This window comes from Lepidochelys kempii, chromosome 6 (assembly GCF_965140265.1).
Source record: "Lepidochelys kempii isolate rLepKem1 chromosome 6, rLepKem1.hap2, whole genome shotgun sequence".
In the NCBI taxonomy this organism is placed as follows: Eukaryota; Metazoa; Chordata; order Testudines; family Cheloniidae; genus Lepidochelys; species Lepidochelys kempii.
Window position 1 is genome coordinate 47,108,514 of NC_133261.1, and position 12,259 is coordinate 47,120,772.

The window sequence follows — 12,259 nt, forward strand, 5'->3', positions numbered from 1 at the left end:
CCGCCTCACGGAGTACGGTTTGTGCTTAGTACGTTTGTGAGGACGCCCGGCTGACAAGCCCCTGCCAGCTCCAGCCTGTTCAGTAACTGGCAGAGGCTTTGAGCCCCTCGGTAACAGGACAACGGTGGAACTCTGGCGCCCTCCTCCCCGCGAGCCTGCAGCCAGCTTCCCTGCGGCCTCCGCCTCTGCCCCACCCACCCCGCGGCGGCGGCAGCAGCTCCGGAGCTGCAGGTGGCGCCGTGCGCCCCGATCCCAGAACTGGGCGGGCCCTGCCGGGCTCCGCGCTCTGACTGTGCCGGGCGGGAGCGTCGCGGCTGGTCCCCGGAGCTCCGGCTGCCTGAGCCGAGAGGGCGAGCGCCAGGCGGCCCGGGGCCCGGCATGGGGCTCTGCCTACCCTGCTTGGGGGGCGCCGCCGAGGACGTGGTGGAGACGCCCGACCCGGTGAGTGCGGTGCGTACGGCCCCCGCGGGAGCCCAGCTCCTCTCCCCGACACGCCCTGGCTGGGCCGCGGGCACCGCGCTCCCCGGCCCCGCCAGACTCAAGCTGGGCAGGGACCTCCCACTCCGGAGCAGGCCCCCAGCAGGTGCATCCTCCTTTCAGCTCCTCCTCCGGGTTTTTGGGTTTTTTTTTTTTTTTTCTGGGCTAGCGGTTTGTTTTTGTATTTTTGTCGGTTTTTGAAATTACCCCAGAGAGAGGCGACTTTCCACGGTGTGGTTTTCCCATAATTGCAGGATTAAAATAATGCAGCAGAGCAGAGGCGGGGTAGTTGCTGCTGCCCTTGTCCAGCCTAAGGACTGAACATCTGTGTGCTGCGGTCGGTCAGCCACCTGGGGTGCAGTGAGCCGTGAGGATTGGCGCCTCCCAAAGGCGCACCCATAACATACTCCAGTGACATACACGCAGTAAGAGATCCCGTTAAGAGACTGCGATTTTAATATTTATTTTGGGGACAGAGGGAATTAAGCCCTCGATGTATAATTAAGGGTTAAATATACCCTTTAATTAAAAAAAAATACATTATTTCATGGATCTGCAGAAGCAGGTCCCTAGCGCTCTAGGTTTGTTTTTGTTAAGTACATTTTGCTTTAAAGGGACACTGTCAACTTGAAAAATAATAAGTTTGTAAGAAAATGTTGGACTTAATTTAGGTCTTTCTTGTAACTGAAAGAAGTTGATGGGCAATTAGATATTTTTCTCTCATTCCATCTTGTCTGCTTTGGGCATTTGACAGCACTTGGTATAACAGTTTCACTCTTCCCCCTGTACAGACCGGATCTTGCAAGTATTTGCACATGTGGGTAGTGTCATATGAATGTTTGCTAGTCAGTTTCTTCCTTGATTGGCAGGGAGTCAGCAAAAAGGGAGATTATAAACATCAACAGAAAAGTCTTAAGAATTAAAACACAAAATCCAAACTTACTTTTAAAAATTAGTTTGTCAAATTGCGTATCATTTTAAAACATTGAAAATCCTGTTATTTATTTTATACTGTCTTTCTACCAGCCGGTATTGCAGGGTCAGTATCTCACCACACATTATGTAACCAGAGAACAAAAACCATAGGGTACGATCCCTTCTTCTTAGCATGTGTGGAACATGCCTCTGGAGGCACGTGACTAGGATTCATCACCGAATTTGGTCCGCTTGTTGGATTATTAGCTTCCCCAGGCTGCATACTGATAGGGAGAGTCATGTGAATGTTGATCCATGCCCCCCATAAGCCTGAAACCTCTATCATGAACTAAAATTAACATAATTTGGAGTTTGTCAGTCTCAGTCACAGGTGTCCTCCACTTGAAGTATCTGCAGGAGCACAAAGATAGAGATCTGAAGGGACCATCTCTTATGAGTGAGAGAGTAATTCTGTTTTATGCCCATTTAATCCTTGGTCTCTCTGTTACACTCCTGTTTGTTATAGGCACCCTCCTACTAGAAACTTTACTAAGATGGTGAACTCATTTCACATACGCCATCACTACCATTTATTACTGATATGGGTACCAATCTTCTTAGCATAGTTCCCTGCATCCTTGTGGAAACCCACTGACTTCAGAATTAGTGGGACTCTTCATGGGTTTAGGGCCTATGCTAGCTGACCTGATTGTTGGATCAAGATCCTGGTTGGGATTTAACTGGTAAGGAAATAAATCTTCTTTTCTAACTCTGGAAAACTGTGGAGCCTGGTTTTAGTGAACTTGTATTCAGTGAAAATCCATTTATAGTGATAGCTATTCTAGTTACAGTTGTTTTGTAAACGTCACTATCAGAGGTTCCATGATGTTTGTTCTTAAAATATTTATGCTTGTGATAACTCTTGAGACATGCCTCATTTTCATGAGGCCCTCGGGGAAACGGCAATCATACCAAGATCTCATTTTTCTTTTCTCCTCAAATGATAAGAACATCTTATGCACTGTGTCCATTTCTCTGCCATATAAAATACCTTCTTATTGTAGGTTTCATCCTAGAATGATTTTTTGTTTGTTTGTTTGGTTTTTTTGCGGTAAAGATGCAAGTCACCTGAAATATGCCCTTCTAATGGATATATCTGCATAACACTATTGTTACTCAAATACTGGAATACATTGTAGCAGCAATAACACTCTACCATCTTAACAGGTTTCAGAGTAGCTGTAGCTCACAAAAGCTTATGCTCAAATAAATTTGTTCGTCTCTAAGGTGCCACAGGTGCTCCTTTTCTACCATCTTAGTAACCAAAAGCATACTGTCCTTATAAAAAGAAAAGGAGTGCTTGTGGCACCTTAGAGACTAACAAATTTATTTGAGCATAAGCTTTTGTGAGCTACAGCTCACTTCGTCGGATGTAGCTCATGAAAGCTTATGCTCAAATAGATTTGTTTGTCTACAAGTACTCCTTTTCTTTTTGCGGATACAGACTAACACGGCTGCTACTCTGAAACCTGTCCTTATGTAGTTACTTTAATAATTAAAACAGAGAGAAGAAGCAGCTGCCGTTTGACTTAAGTTCAGAATTTGATTAAATAACTTCCATTGTTCATATGAATGACAAGGAACGGACATGGAGTAGTCTATGCATTATATCATTTAATCTTTTTTAAAACTGCTATATTTTCATTGTTAAACAATTTATTCTGCTTTCTCTATTACAATGGAACTTTTTTCAAATTTTCTGTAGGAAAGTAAAAGACGACAACTTGCAGAAGCTGCAGAAAAGAGGCAGATGGAGGTAACATTACATTTATTCAGAAACTTGTTATGTAGCCACTGGTTTTAAAATGGAAAATACCAGAGGTCTCTTTGCCGAAATGCAGCTGAACAGCATACGTGGACTATCGGCAAGTGGAATTTATCATTGCACTTGGCTGTCATGTTAGTAATTTGATGGGTATTTATATAATGATGTCATGGAACATTGGCGGGGATTTTGAAAGGAGCTTAAGAAAGTTAGGCACCTGACTCCCATTGAAATTCAAACAGTTATTAGGACCGTTGAAAATCTTTGCCATTATAAAATGTGAATGCAAAGCTGGAAAGTTCTTTTAAACCAAAGAAGAAATTGATTTTTGTCAGTGATATTTTTGTTTTACTTTAACCACAAACACCAAAGAGATATTTCAGTTGCATTTTTCAAAGATATTTAATTGTTTTGGCAGCATTTGCAAGTGTTGTTTTGAGACTTGCTACTTCTAAAAGCTCAACATAGCTGAATTTCTTGGCTGTTCGCTTCATTAACATGGGGGAAATGTGGGTCTCTTTCCTCATCCCAGTCAATTAAGCAGTGGCATTGACAGACTCTGGACCTGAAAAGTTGGGGACTTGGGTGTTGAAGCTGGGAGGTCTTAAATTTAGAAAAGTGGAGGTAGTATGTGCCTTAGGGCAGAAGTAATAATAGGAAGGAGGAAACACATACAGAAGCCTAAAGCAAAGGAACTGTAGCCTTATTTGCACCTTACCTTAAAAAATAAACCTTTTTTAAACACTGCATAATCTAAATTCTCTATAGTGTCTTGTTGAATTTCAAATATGAAGTATGAAGATAATGAATGTGTGTATTGTATGAACATTGTTGGTTGTTCTCTGTATAGTTTGTTGGCCTTTTGCTGATACGGGCTTGTTCGGTTTGCTACTGTTTAAAGATCATGATTCATATTTGAGTCATGGATAAAAGCACTTTCTAAATTATTATAGCAGCATTTAAAGGCCTTTTTATTAAAATTTTTTTGGTTTGCTTTGGCCTACATTTTAATTTAAAAAAAAAAGATTTAGTACATCTACAGTGTTTTGAATCTCAAAGTACTTTCTAAATATATATATCCTTGCAACAACCCTGAGTGGTAGGTAGATAAATACCATATAGGAAGAGATATAGTAGATCAGGAGTGGCCAACCTGAGCCTGAGAAGGAGCCAGAATTTACCAATGTACATTTCCAAAGAGCCACATTAATGAATGCATCAGCAGCGCCTCCTGCCCACCGGAAGTCCTGCTGATCAGTGCCTACCCCTCCCTCACCGCACCTCCGTATCAGTTGTTTCGTGGTGTGCAGGAGGCTCAGAGCGGGAGTGGGAGGAACGATGGCATGGCAGGCTCAGGGGAGGGGGCGGGAAGGGATGGAGTGGGGGCAGGGCCTGTGGCAGAGCCAGGGGTTGAGCAGTGGGCACCTCCTGGCGTACTGGAAAGTTGGGGCCTGTAGCTCCAGCCCCGGAGTCGGTGACTATACAAGGAGCCGCATATTAACTTCTGAAGAGCCGCATGTGGCTCTGGAGCCACAGGTTGGCCACCACTATAGTAGATGGTGGAAACAAACACAAACTAAAGCTCCTATTCTACAAATATGTATCTTGACATACGAGTAGTCTATTGATTTGTGAGTATGAGTGAGTTTAAATGACTAGAGACTAAGTGCGTACATCAGTGAGTTGGTGTCCAAATTGGAATTAGAACCAAGGCTTCCAGCCGTGTGTTCAGACCATGCTGCAGCTAGTGTCATTCTGTTTCTGTGCAAATAATATGCTAATCTAAAATAGTGTTCAGATCACCCTACTTCATCTTTACTTCATATTTTATATTGCATTGACAGCTTAATGCCTCTCTTCACATTCTTACTCCATCTACAGTCTTACTTTGTCACAACTCTGCTTTGTAGCTCACGAAAGCTTATGCTCAAATAAATTGGTTAGTCTCTAAAGTGCCACAAGTACTCCTTTTCTTTTTGCGGATACAGACTAACACGGCTGTTACTCTGAAATTTGCTTTGACTGTTAGCACAAATCCAAGGTGGTGGTGACTGATAACAATCTGTTCCTCTTTCCTCTCAGCATAGATTTAACCTTATTTTTTCTGTTGCTCACATGTAGTGTTATAGCTCTAAATTATAAGCTAGAAGTGCATTAAAAATTCTGTTAAGTTCAGATCTCAAAATAAGTAAGAGGAAAAAGAAGCTATTGTGTACAGCCTTGGTATTCATGTTTTAGAACCGTATATCGCTCTAATTTAGGTACTTATACGGCCCTATCACCACAGTATCTTAGTGCCTCAATCTTTTAATGTATATATCCTCACAACACCCCTCTGACATAGGGGAAAGTACTATTTTACAAATGGACAATTGAGGCACAAATAGTGACTTGCCCAGGGTCACAGAGAATATTTGTGATAGAGGAATTGAACCTTGGTTTCACACATCCTAAGCGGGGCCCCTAAGTAGTGTGCAAATAAGGACTGTAGATGTGGGAACTACATCTGTCATCTCCCCTCATGCACTTATTGTAAATTGTAATGAGACCTCTTGGCTAATATCTCTGTTAGCCATAGGATGCCCTGTACTTGCAGAAATCTATGTGGTAAGAGAAGGTGGGGCAGTAATGCCCTATAAAATAACAGTTTGGGTTCTTGGATGCAGCTGACTGCCTGAACCATCCTTTCTAAGTTAAAATTCAATTGGTGAGGGCAAGAATATGGAGCTCATACCAATTGGAAAAACTATAGGATCAAAGTGCATGGGAGTTCTTGAAGGGGAGGGGGAAACGTTTATTTTTACAATTTGAATACAAACCACGTGCATTTACTCATTAAATTATGCCCATCTGGATATACAAATAAAAATGAAAGAATACCCCATTGCCATCACTGACAAATACTGTGCAATGTTAAAAAGCACCTTAAAAAGTTATGCTGCTGTGTTACATACTAGTATTAATTAGTGTTTCAATATTGCTTCCAAATAGAAACCCACAAAATATAGTTGTCAAGGTTTTATTTCTTTGAAAAGAAATTGGACTGCAGTATTTTATCCAATCTTATTTCCCTAAAGGCCACCTCTCGTGGTGTTAAGAACCCATATTCTGTGGAGCAAAAGAAAAAGAAACAGGAGGAAATGGAGAAACAAATTGCATCTTCAAGCTCTGGAGGAGGAGGAGGCGGGCTTAGAGTAAGTTTTAAGATTCACTTTGTTAAATCCTTTTTAAAATGTTTGGTTTTAGATTTAACTAGCTTTATTAGTAAGTTCAGTTTTGTCTATATACATCTATTAAAGAACTATATAAAACAAAGTAAGCACAAATAGAAAGCAAAAGTAAACTTAACATGTCCCATGTTTCATTCCAGATCCTTCTTATCCACTTGCATTCTCAGCAGTTATTGACAGTATCACCCTGCTCCCAGTCACAAAAGCCAATCATCTGAGTCCTATTTAATTTCTTCTTCCTTGACCCTCATATCTAGGTTGTATACAAATTTTATCAGGGCTTCAATTCCTGTCAAGTTTCTAAGATGCAACCTTTCCTTTTTATTCCCACAGCAAAATCTTGTTCAGACTCTTTATCTCACATTGACTGTTGCAGCTGCCTCTTCTTAAGATTTCTCCAGTACCCATTTGACCCTTCCCTCGAATCCATTCAAAATGCAGTTTCTAAGATCATTCATCATCCTTCGTATTGTCTTACTATATACTCCTACCCCCTTTGAATTCTTCCACTAGGTCTCCCTTTTGTACCACAAAGCGCAAGCTACTTTTCCTAACCTTCAAGGCTTTTCACAGCTCTGTCCTTCCCCACTTATCCACTCCTGTCTCTTACTGCATTGCTCCCATCCTCTCTGCTCCACCATTAATGCTAATATTGACTTCCCATTTATCAGCTTCTCCCACAGTCATATTCACACCTTATTCCAGGCTGCTCCCTGCACATGGAACACCCTTACTTACCGTACTTGTAAGATGGCAACCTTCAAAAATCATGTTTTTTCCTCTGTGTTTATAAGAAATTAGCCAATTAATAATAAACAGGCAAGGGGGCAGTTATGTATATTTGGTGTGCATCTGTTTTTTTTCTCTCTACACTTTATATATGCTTATTTCCCTCTCCCTTGCCTTTTTAACAAGTTACTGCTTTCCTTTTAGATGACAGGGACTGGGATAGTATCTTTTTGGGACAGGGATAGTATCTAGAAAGTTGTGCATCCTCTTGTTGCACATCAAAAGTATTGGTGGATTTGAATGAAATACGTGGATTGTAATGAATCACTGAGTTTACTGCATACATACAACTTTGTTTTATTTTTCTAGTGGCAGGTTGGATAAATAAGTATGGCATTTGAAAAGAAGAGGGTCAAATACTGCCAATAACTTGCCAGTTTCTGCAGCTGAGTGGCACTTATTCATTGTGTGGCTTTTGCTGTTTGTATATGAAGATTCAACAGTACTTTGCCATTGCAGTACGACAGAGGATAGCGGTGTACGCTAAGAATATTTTTCAACCAAGAATCTCAGAATGGAAAACAAAGGTGGCCAAAACTTATCATTCTTTTTAAACGTCTCATGCTTCAACTTTTGGGTGGGGTGGACAGCGGGAGATGCAGTTATTTGGGAACGAACTTAGTATTTAATGGTGATAGAGTGAATGTATCTTATTTCTGTTCTTGAAACTAACTTATGCACAGCTTGGGTAACTTTTAGTGTGTGGGAGTTTTTCTTTTTGTTTTAGCGTTTATTTAAAGTTTTGTGATGAACTTTGTCTGTCTCTTTGTTAAAAAAAAAAGTTATCTTCTTTAGATGCTTATAGTTAAATACATGTGCTGCTGTCCACCTCTTCTGTACTACTTATTGGTTAGTCATCTGTGAATTTAGTGCCTTTAAAAGGCTTTTGGAAAAGCTTGGCTTCTGCAAATTGAAATTTTGTGAAATGTGCTATAAAAAAATCACTTTGAATTATAAATCACTTTACATGCTTTTACTGAGGTAAATATTTTATGTGATCTTATGCCTGTTCGCTTTTCATTGATTCACCGATTATGGATTTCTTTTGAGTACATAATTATATTAGCTATTAGCTAAACAGTGTTGGCTACGTTGTTCTTTTTTGCACCACAAGGGGGTGGTGGTGTACTTCTGGAAATATTAAAAAATAGAAAAGGAAAAGACCTATTAAGTCATCTCTTGGATAGTTTATTTCCTAAAAGCTTCTATACTACCTGGGTGGCTTAACTATATATAGTACAATAATATTTTCCAAGTGCTAGAAACACTTTTACTGCTCTTTTGTATCAAGGAATGTCTGTAATCCTTTTCCCAAATGTGAAACTGCTTTTGATTATTTACAGCTAACTAAACTGGTGTATTATGAACTGATTCCAAAACTAGAAGTGACTTCAGAACACTACTGAGTAGATGAGAGAATTTAGAAATGATTCTGTTGCAGTAAAAATACAACTTTTATTTTCCCTGGAGGGCACTGTTTGGCCTATTTGTGTCCTAGTGACTCCATTTTTGACCCAGGTTAGACCGTGGAAGTGTTACTTGGATTAAATACACTATCAAGTCCACTTTCTTGAAAGAACTAGCTTCCTGGCTTCTGCCTTCATCATAGCAAAGGAATTCTTAACAAGAGTATACTACTGTTAGTTTACTGACAAAAGCAGTGGCCTTCATAGAAGATAGTGATACCTCACATTTACTTTGAGTGTGGGCATTTGCCCTATTCAGTGTTATATTCCTGTTTTACTGAATTAAACTACAATGGAAGACTGTTATAAAATACAGTGTGCGTAATGTACAATGAAACTTTCTGTCCAGGATTTCTAGTAGAGTGTCACATCCTACAGTGTGACTATGCCAAGACAATTTGTCATTAAAGTGTCACTTCAATGGTTGTGCAGTTTTGCAGGGGTTTTTTTGCAGGGGGGGGGGAGGGGTGGCGGAGTTTGTTGATCAGGAATTTGTGTTATTTGGAGTTAACCTCTGCATTCATGCACTTACACTGCATTGTGGCTCAACCGTCAGCCAGGAGACAAATATAAATAAGTGTTGTGCTCTTAAGTGTGACACGATTTTGCCTGCCAGCTTTTAACTGCTCAGTAACTCAACTTTGATCTATTTAAATAACTACCATATTTAAGTTTTAACAGTCCAGTCTTGCAAGAGTCAGAGTTCTTTCAGATATATTGACTTTAAAAACATTCAAAAGTATTTGGCATTTTAGAGGATTAGGTTCATAGTTGTGGTTTGTTTTTCGTATCTTAGGATAGAGAAGAAAGTCTAAAATCTATTGAGCTAGATGAACTGCTCAAAAAAGTGATATGGAAATCTGTTTACCCACTTGCATCAGTGGTTTCAGAAAGTACAGGAGATCTTGTCAATGGAAAAACAAAACATGGATTACAACACTGAGTGCACTTCAAGTAGAGTAATCCCAGAATAATTTTTTTAGCCCCCACATTCCACAAACTCCTGCCTTTCTGGTTTGCATCAGCATAAAAAGTTAATGGAGTGCTTTGTACTTGTTTTTAGTGAAGAATAATAGAGACTCTACAACTGTATCTCAATTTACTGTATTTAGAAAATAAATGAACAAAGTACTGCCCTATCTGAAAAGAATGTAAAATTAAAGGATGATACATTTGTTGATTGCAAAATGCATGATTTAATCTGTATCCTGTCTTCTGTACAGACCCTAGGAAGAACAAAAAGAGTTCTAAACAATGCCTCACTGAAGTCTGGTAATTTTGCCATTGAGTTCAAGGGATCCAGAATTTATCTCCTTAATTTTTAATCATTCACATGCTCTCTGAAATGGTATCCTTATGCCAAAGTATATGCTGCTTATGGAAGCTGACAGTTCTACACTTGAGTGTGGAACACTTTAGGTCTTTATTATGGTAACTGTGAATTTTTTCCCTTCAGTGATAAATGTACTTTTTTCTATCCTTCTCCCCATCCATTTATAAAGTTAAAAAAATCTTCCATGTATAAATTTAAGCCCTGATGCTGCAATTTGATCTATGCAGGTAGACCTTTGTACCTGTATAGAGTTCTACTGGCTTCAGTCATACTCTGGATCTAGGGGTCCATTGGTGCAAATCCACTTGCAGCATGAAGGCCTTAAAGGTTCAGCATCATGTTTAGGAGTATTTGCATGCTTCAGTGTATGTATCTTTTAAGTATGTGCATATATTTTTGTATATGCCATGTAACCAAGAATTGATGTATGTTTTCCTACACACACTTTTAGTCTATTAATAGTTGATTCTCCCCATTCTTGCACTAAATGGAACTGGGTCAAGAAATAAGTAGTTTTTGAAGAACCCAGGACACTATTTGCATGGGGTTATCACCCTAATAAGACAACACTATATGTCTGAAATCCAACTAAAACAGATCCTGTTGAAATGAAAGGGATTTTTGCAAAACAAAATCATAATTAAAGGTGTTACAAACAGATTTTATGGAGGATTACAGATGTTTGCAGTTGGAAAGACCGCAGGATGAGGGTCTTAAAGGGGAATGATATTCCTCCATTTGCTGTCATTTTTTTTTCCTAGATCTGCCATTTTTAGTGACTATACTGGTTTCAGAGTAACAGCCGTGTTAGTCTGTATTTGCAAAAAGAAAAAGGAGTACATGTGGCACTTTAGAGACTAAATAAATTGGTTAGTCTCTAAGGTGCCACAAGTACTCCTTTTTCTTTTTAGTGAATATACTGTAAGTCTGAAGTGGTGGTAGAGACTGATATCAAAGGAAAATTGGACCAGCCCATATCTATAGCCACTGTACTAATGTAAAAATAAGATAAGTAGTCTTAAACTAGATTTTAACATAATGGTTATTTTTGCAGAAAGCTTTTAGAATTTGTCTAATGCAGAAAAGTTTTAATAGATCCTTAATAGCATCTGCTGCAGTTAGTGTTCCTTTAGAATGCACAATTTGTATTAATCCAGAAACCATTGAAACTATAATTTAAAACATGTATATTTATCACAATCCACTGGTACATGTAAACATAAGCCACAAAGTTAGCAATATTGTATTTGTATTTTTTAAAAGGCTAGAAAGGAGGAAATATAACTACTGCTTCACTCTGTCATGCTGTACAATGTTCTGCCACTCTCTAGCCTGAAACACTCTGCCTCTGAAGTCTCAATTTTTTTCCAAATTTAAGGCCTTCACCCTATATGCCCAGTCAAATTCCAAATAGTTTAAGTAGTGGGGCCATACCACTGTTAGTTTCCTGGAGTAAGGAGAGGCAGGTCCTTCCCCAAAAACAATTGATCCCCCCCCCCCCCCCAATCTAGGGCCATGAAAAGCACTAGGCCAGCCATACTCTGCTTTTGTGATTAACAGGACTCTGACGGGGGCAAAACATGTCTATCAAACTGTAAACTCTGTTTTGTATTGCAGGCTGAACACACTTCTAGCCTTCTCCAAGGCAAGTATATTGAATTGCATTCTAGCTAGCTTCTCTGAGCTGAGCCTTCAGTCAGGTGTCAAGGCCCTTTCCTGAGCCTGGTAGCTATCAAGATGGCATTTTAGGGCCATCAACTTCAATAATCTCTCAACTGCTGTCCTCAGGCACTGGAACAATATATATATTTTTTTTCCTAACAAGGGGCCTACAAAGGCAAAGAAGAAAGTTTTCCAGCTAAACAGATGGCATGGCTTCTCTGAACAGGGGCAGTAACCATCACCACATACAAGGCAGACTAGCTGGAAAGGAAAAGGTAGGAGGGACTCTACCAAACCTCTGACTCAGAAGGGGTGAGATCAGGTTTCAGGACTTCTGTTTTGCAAAGATTTGTAATGGATTATTCTTTAAATATAAGTAACTGTGGTCAAGAATTCCTTTGCTAACTCTGTACTTTAGGCCCTATGGGGACAACATAGCAGGGAAGTAATCTAGGAGCTCAAAGAGCCAGCCTGTATCCTAAGTAGGACTAAGAAAGCATCTATAAAGTGATAGAGAGGATGGGCCCTGGGAGGTCCAAAGCACTGGTTTCAGGGTCTAAGA

General features: G+C 39.8%; 1 protein-coding gene across 1 annotated transcript; it reads left to right on the forward strand.

Moving 5' to 3' along the window:
* The first annotated feature begins 226 nt into the window (after positions 1-226).
* Positions 227-10,853, forward strand: SVIP (small VCP interacting protein). The gene is made up of 4 exons (XM_073347827.1): positions 227-441; positions 3,158-3,208; positions 6,295-6,411; positions 7,546-10,853. Exons 1-4 carry the CDS (start codon positions 379-381, stop codon positions 7,558-7,560), a joined length of 246 nt encoding a protein of 81 aa, XP_073203928.1. The 5' UTR covers positions 227-378; the 3' UTR covers positions 7,561-10,853.
* Positions 10,854-12,259: the final 1,406 nt, after the last annotated feature.

What these genes read in the sequence shown, in the direction of transcription:
- SVIP (XM_073347827.1), top strand. Translation starts at nt 379, where the DNA reads ATGGGGCTCTGCCTACCCTGCTTGGGGGGCGCCGCCGAGGACGTGGTG. An exon ending in TGGTGGAGACGCCCGACCCG is followed by an intron (nt 442 to 3,157) that starts GTGAGTGCGGTG and finishes AATTTTCTGTAG; the next exon opens with GAAAGTAAAAGACGACAACT. An exon ending in CAGAAAAGAGGCAGATGGAG is followed by an intron (nt 3,209 to 6,294) that starts GTAACATTACAT and finishes ATTTCCCTAAAG; the next exon opens with GCCACCTCTCGTGGTGTTAA.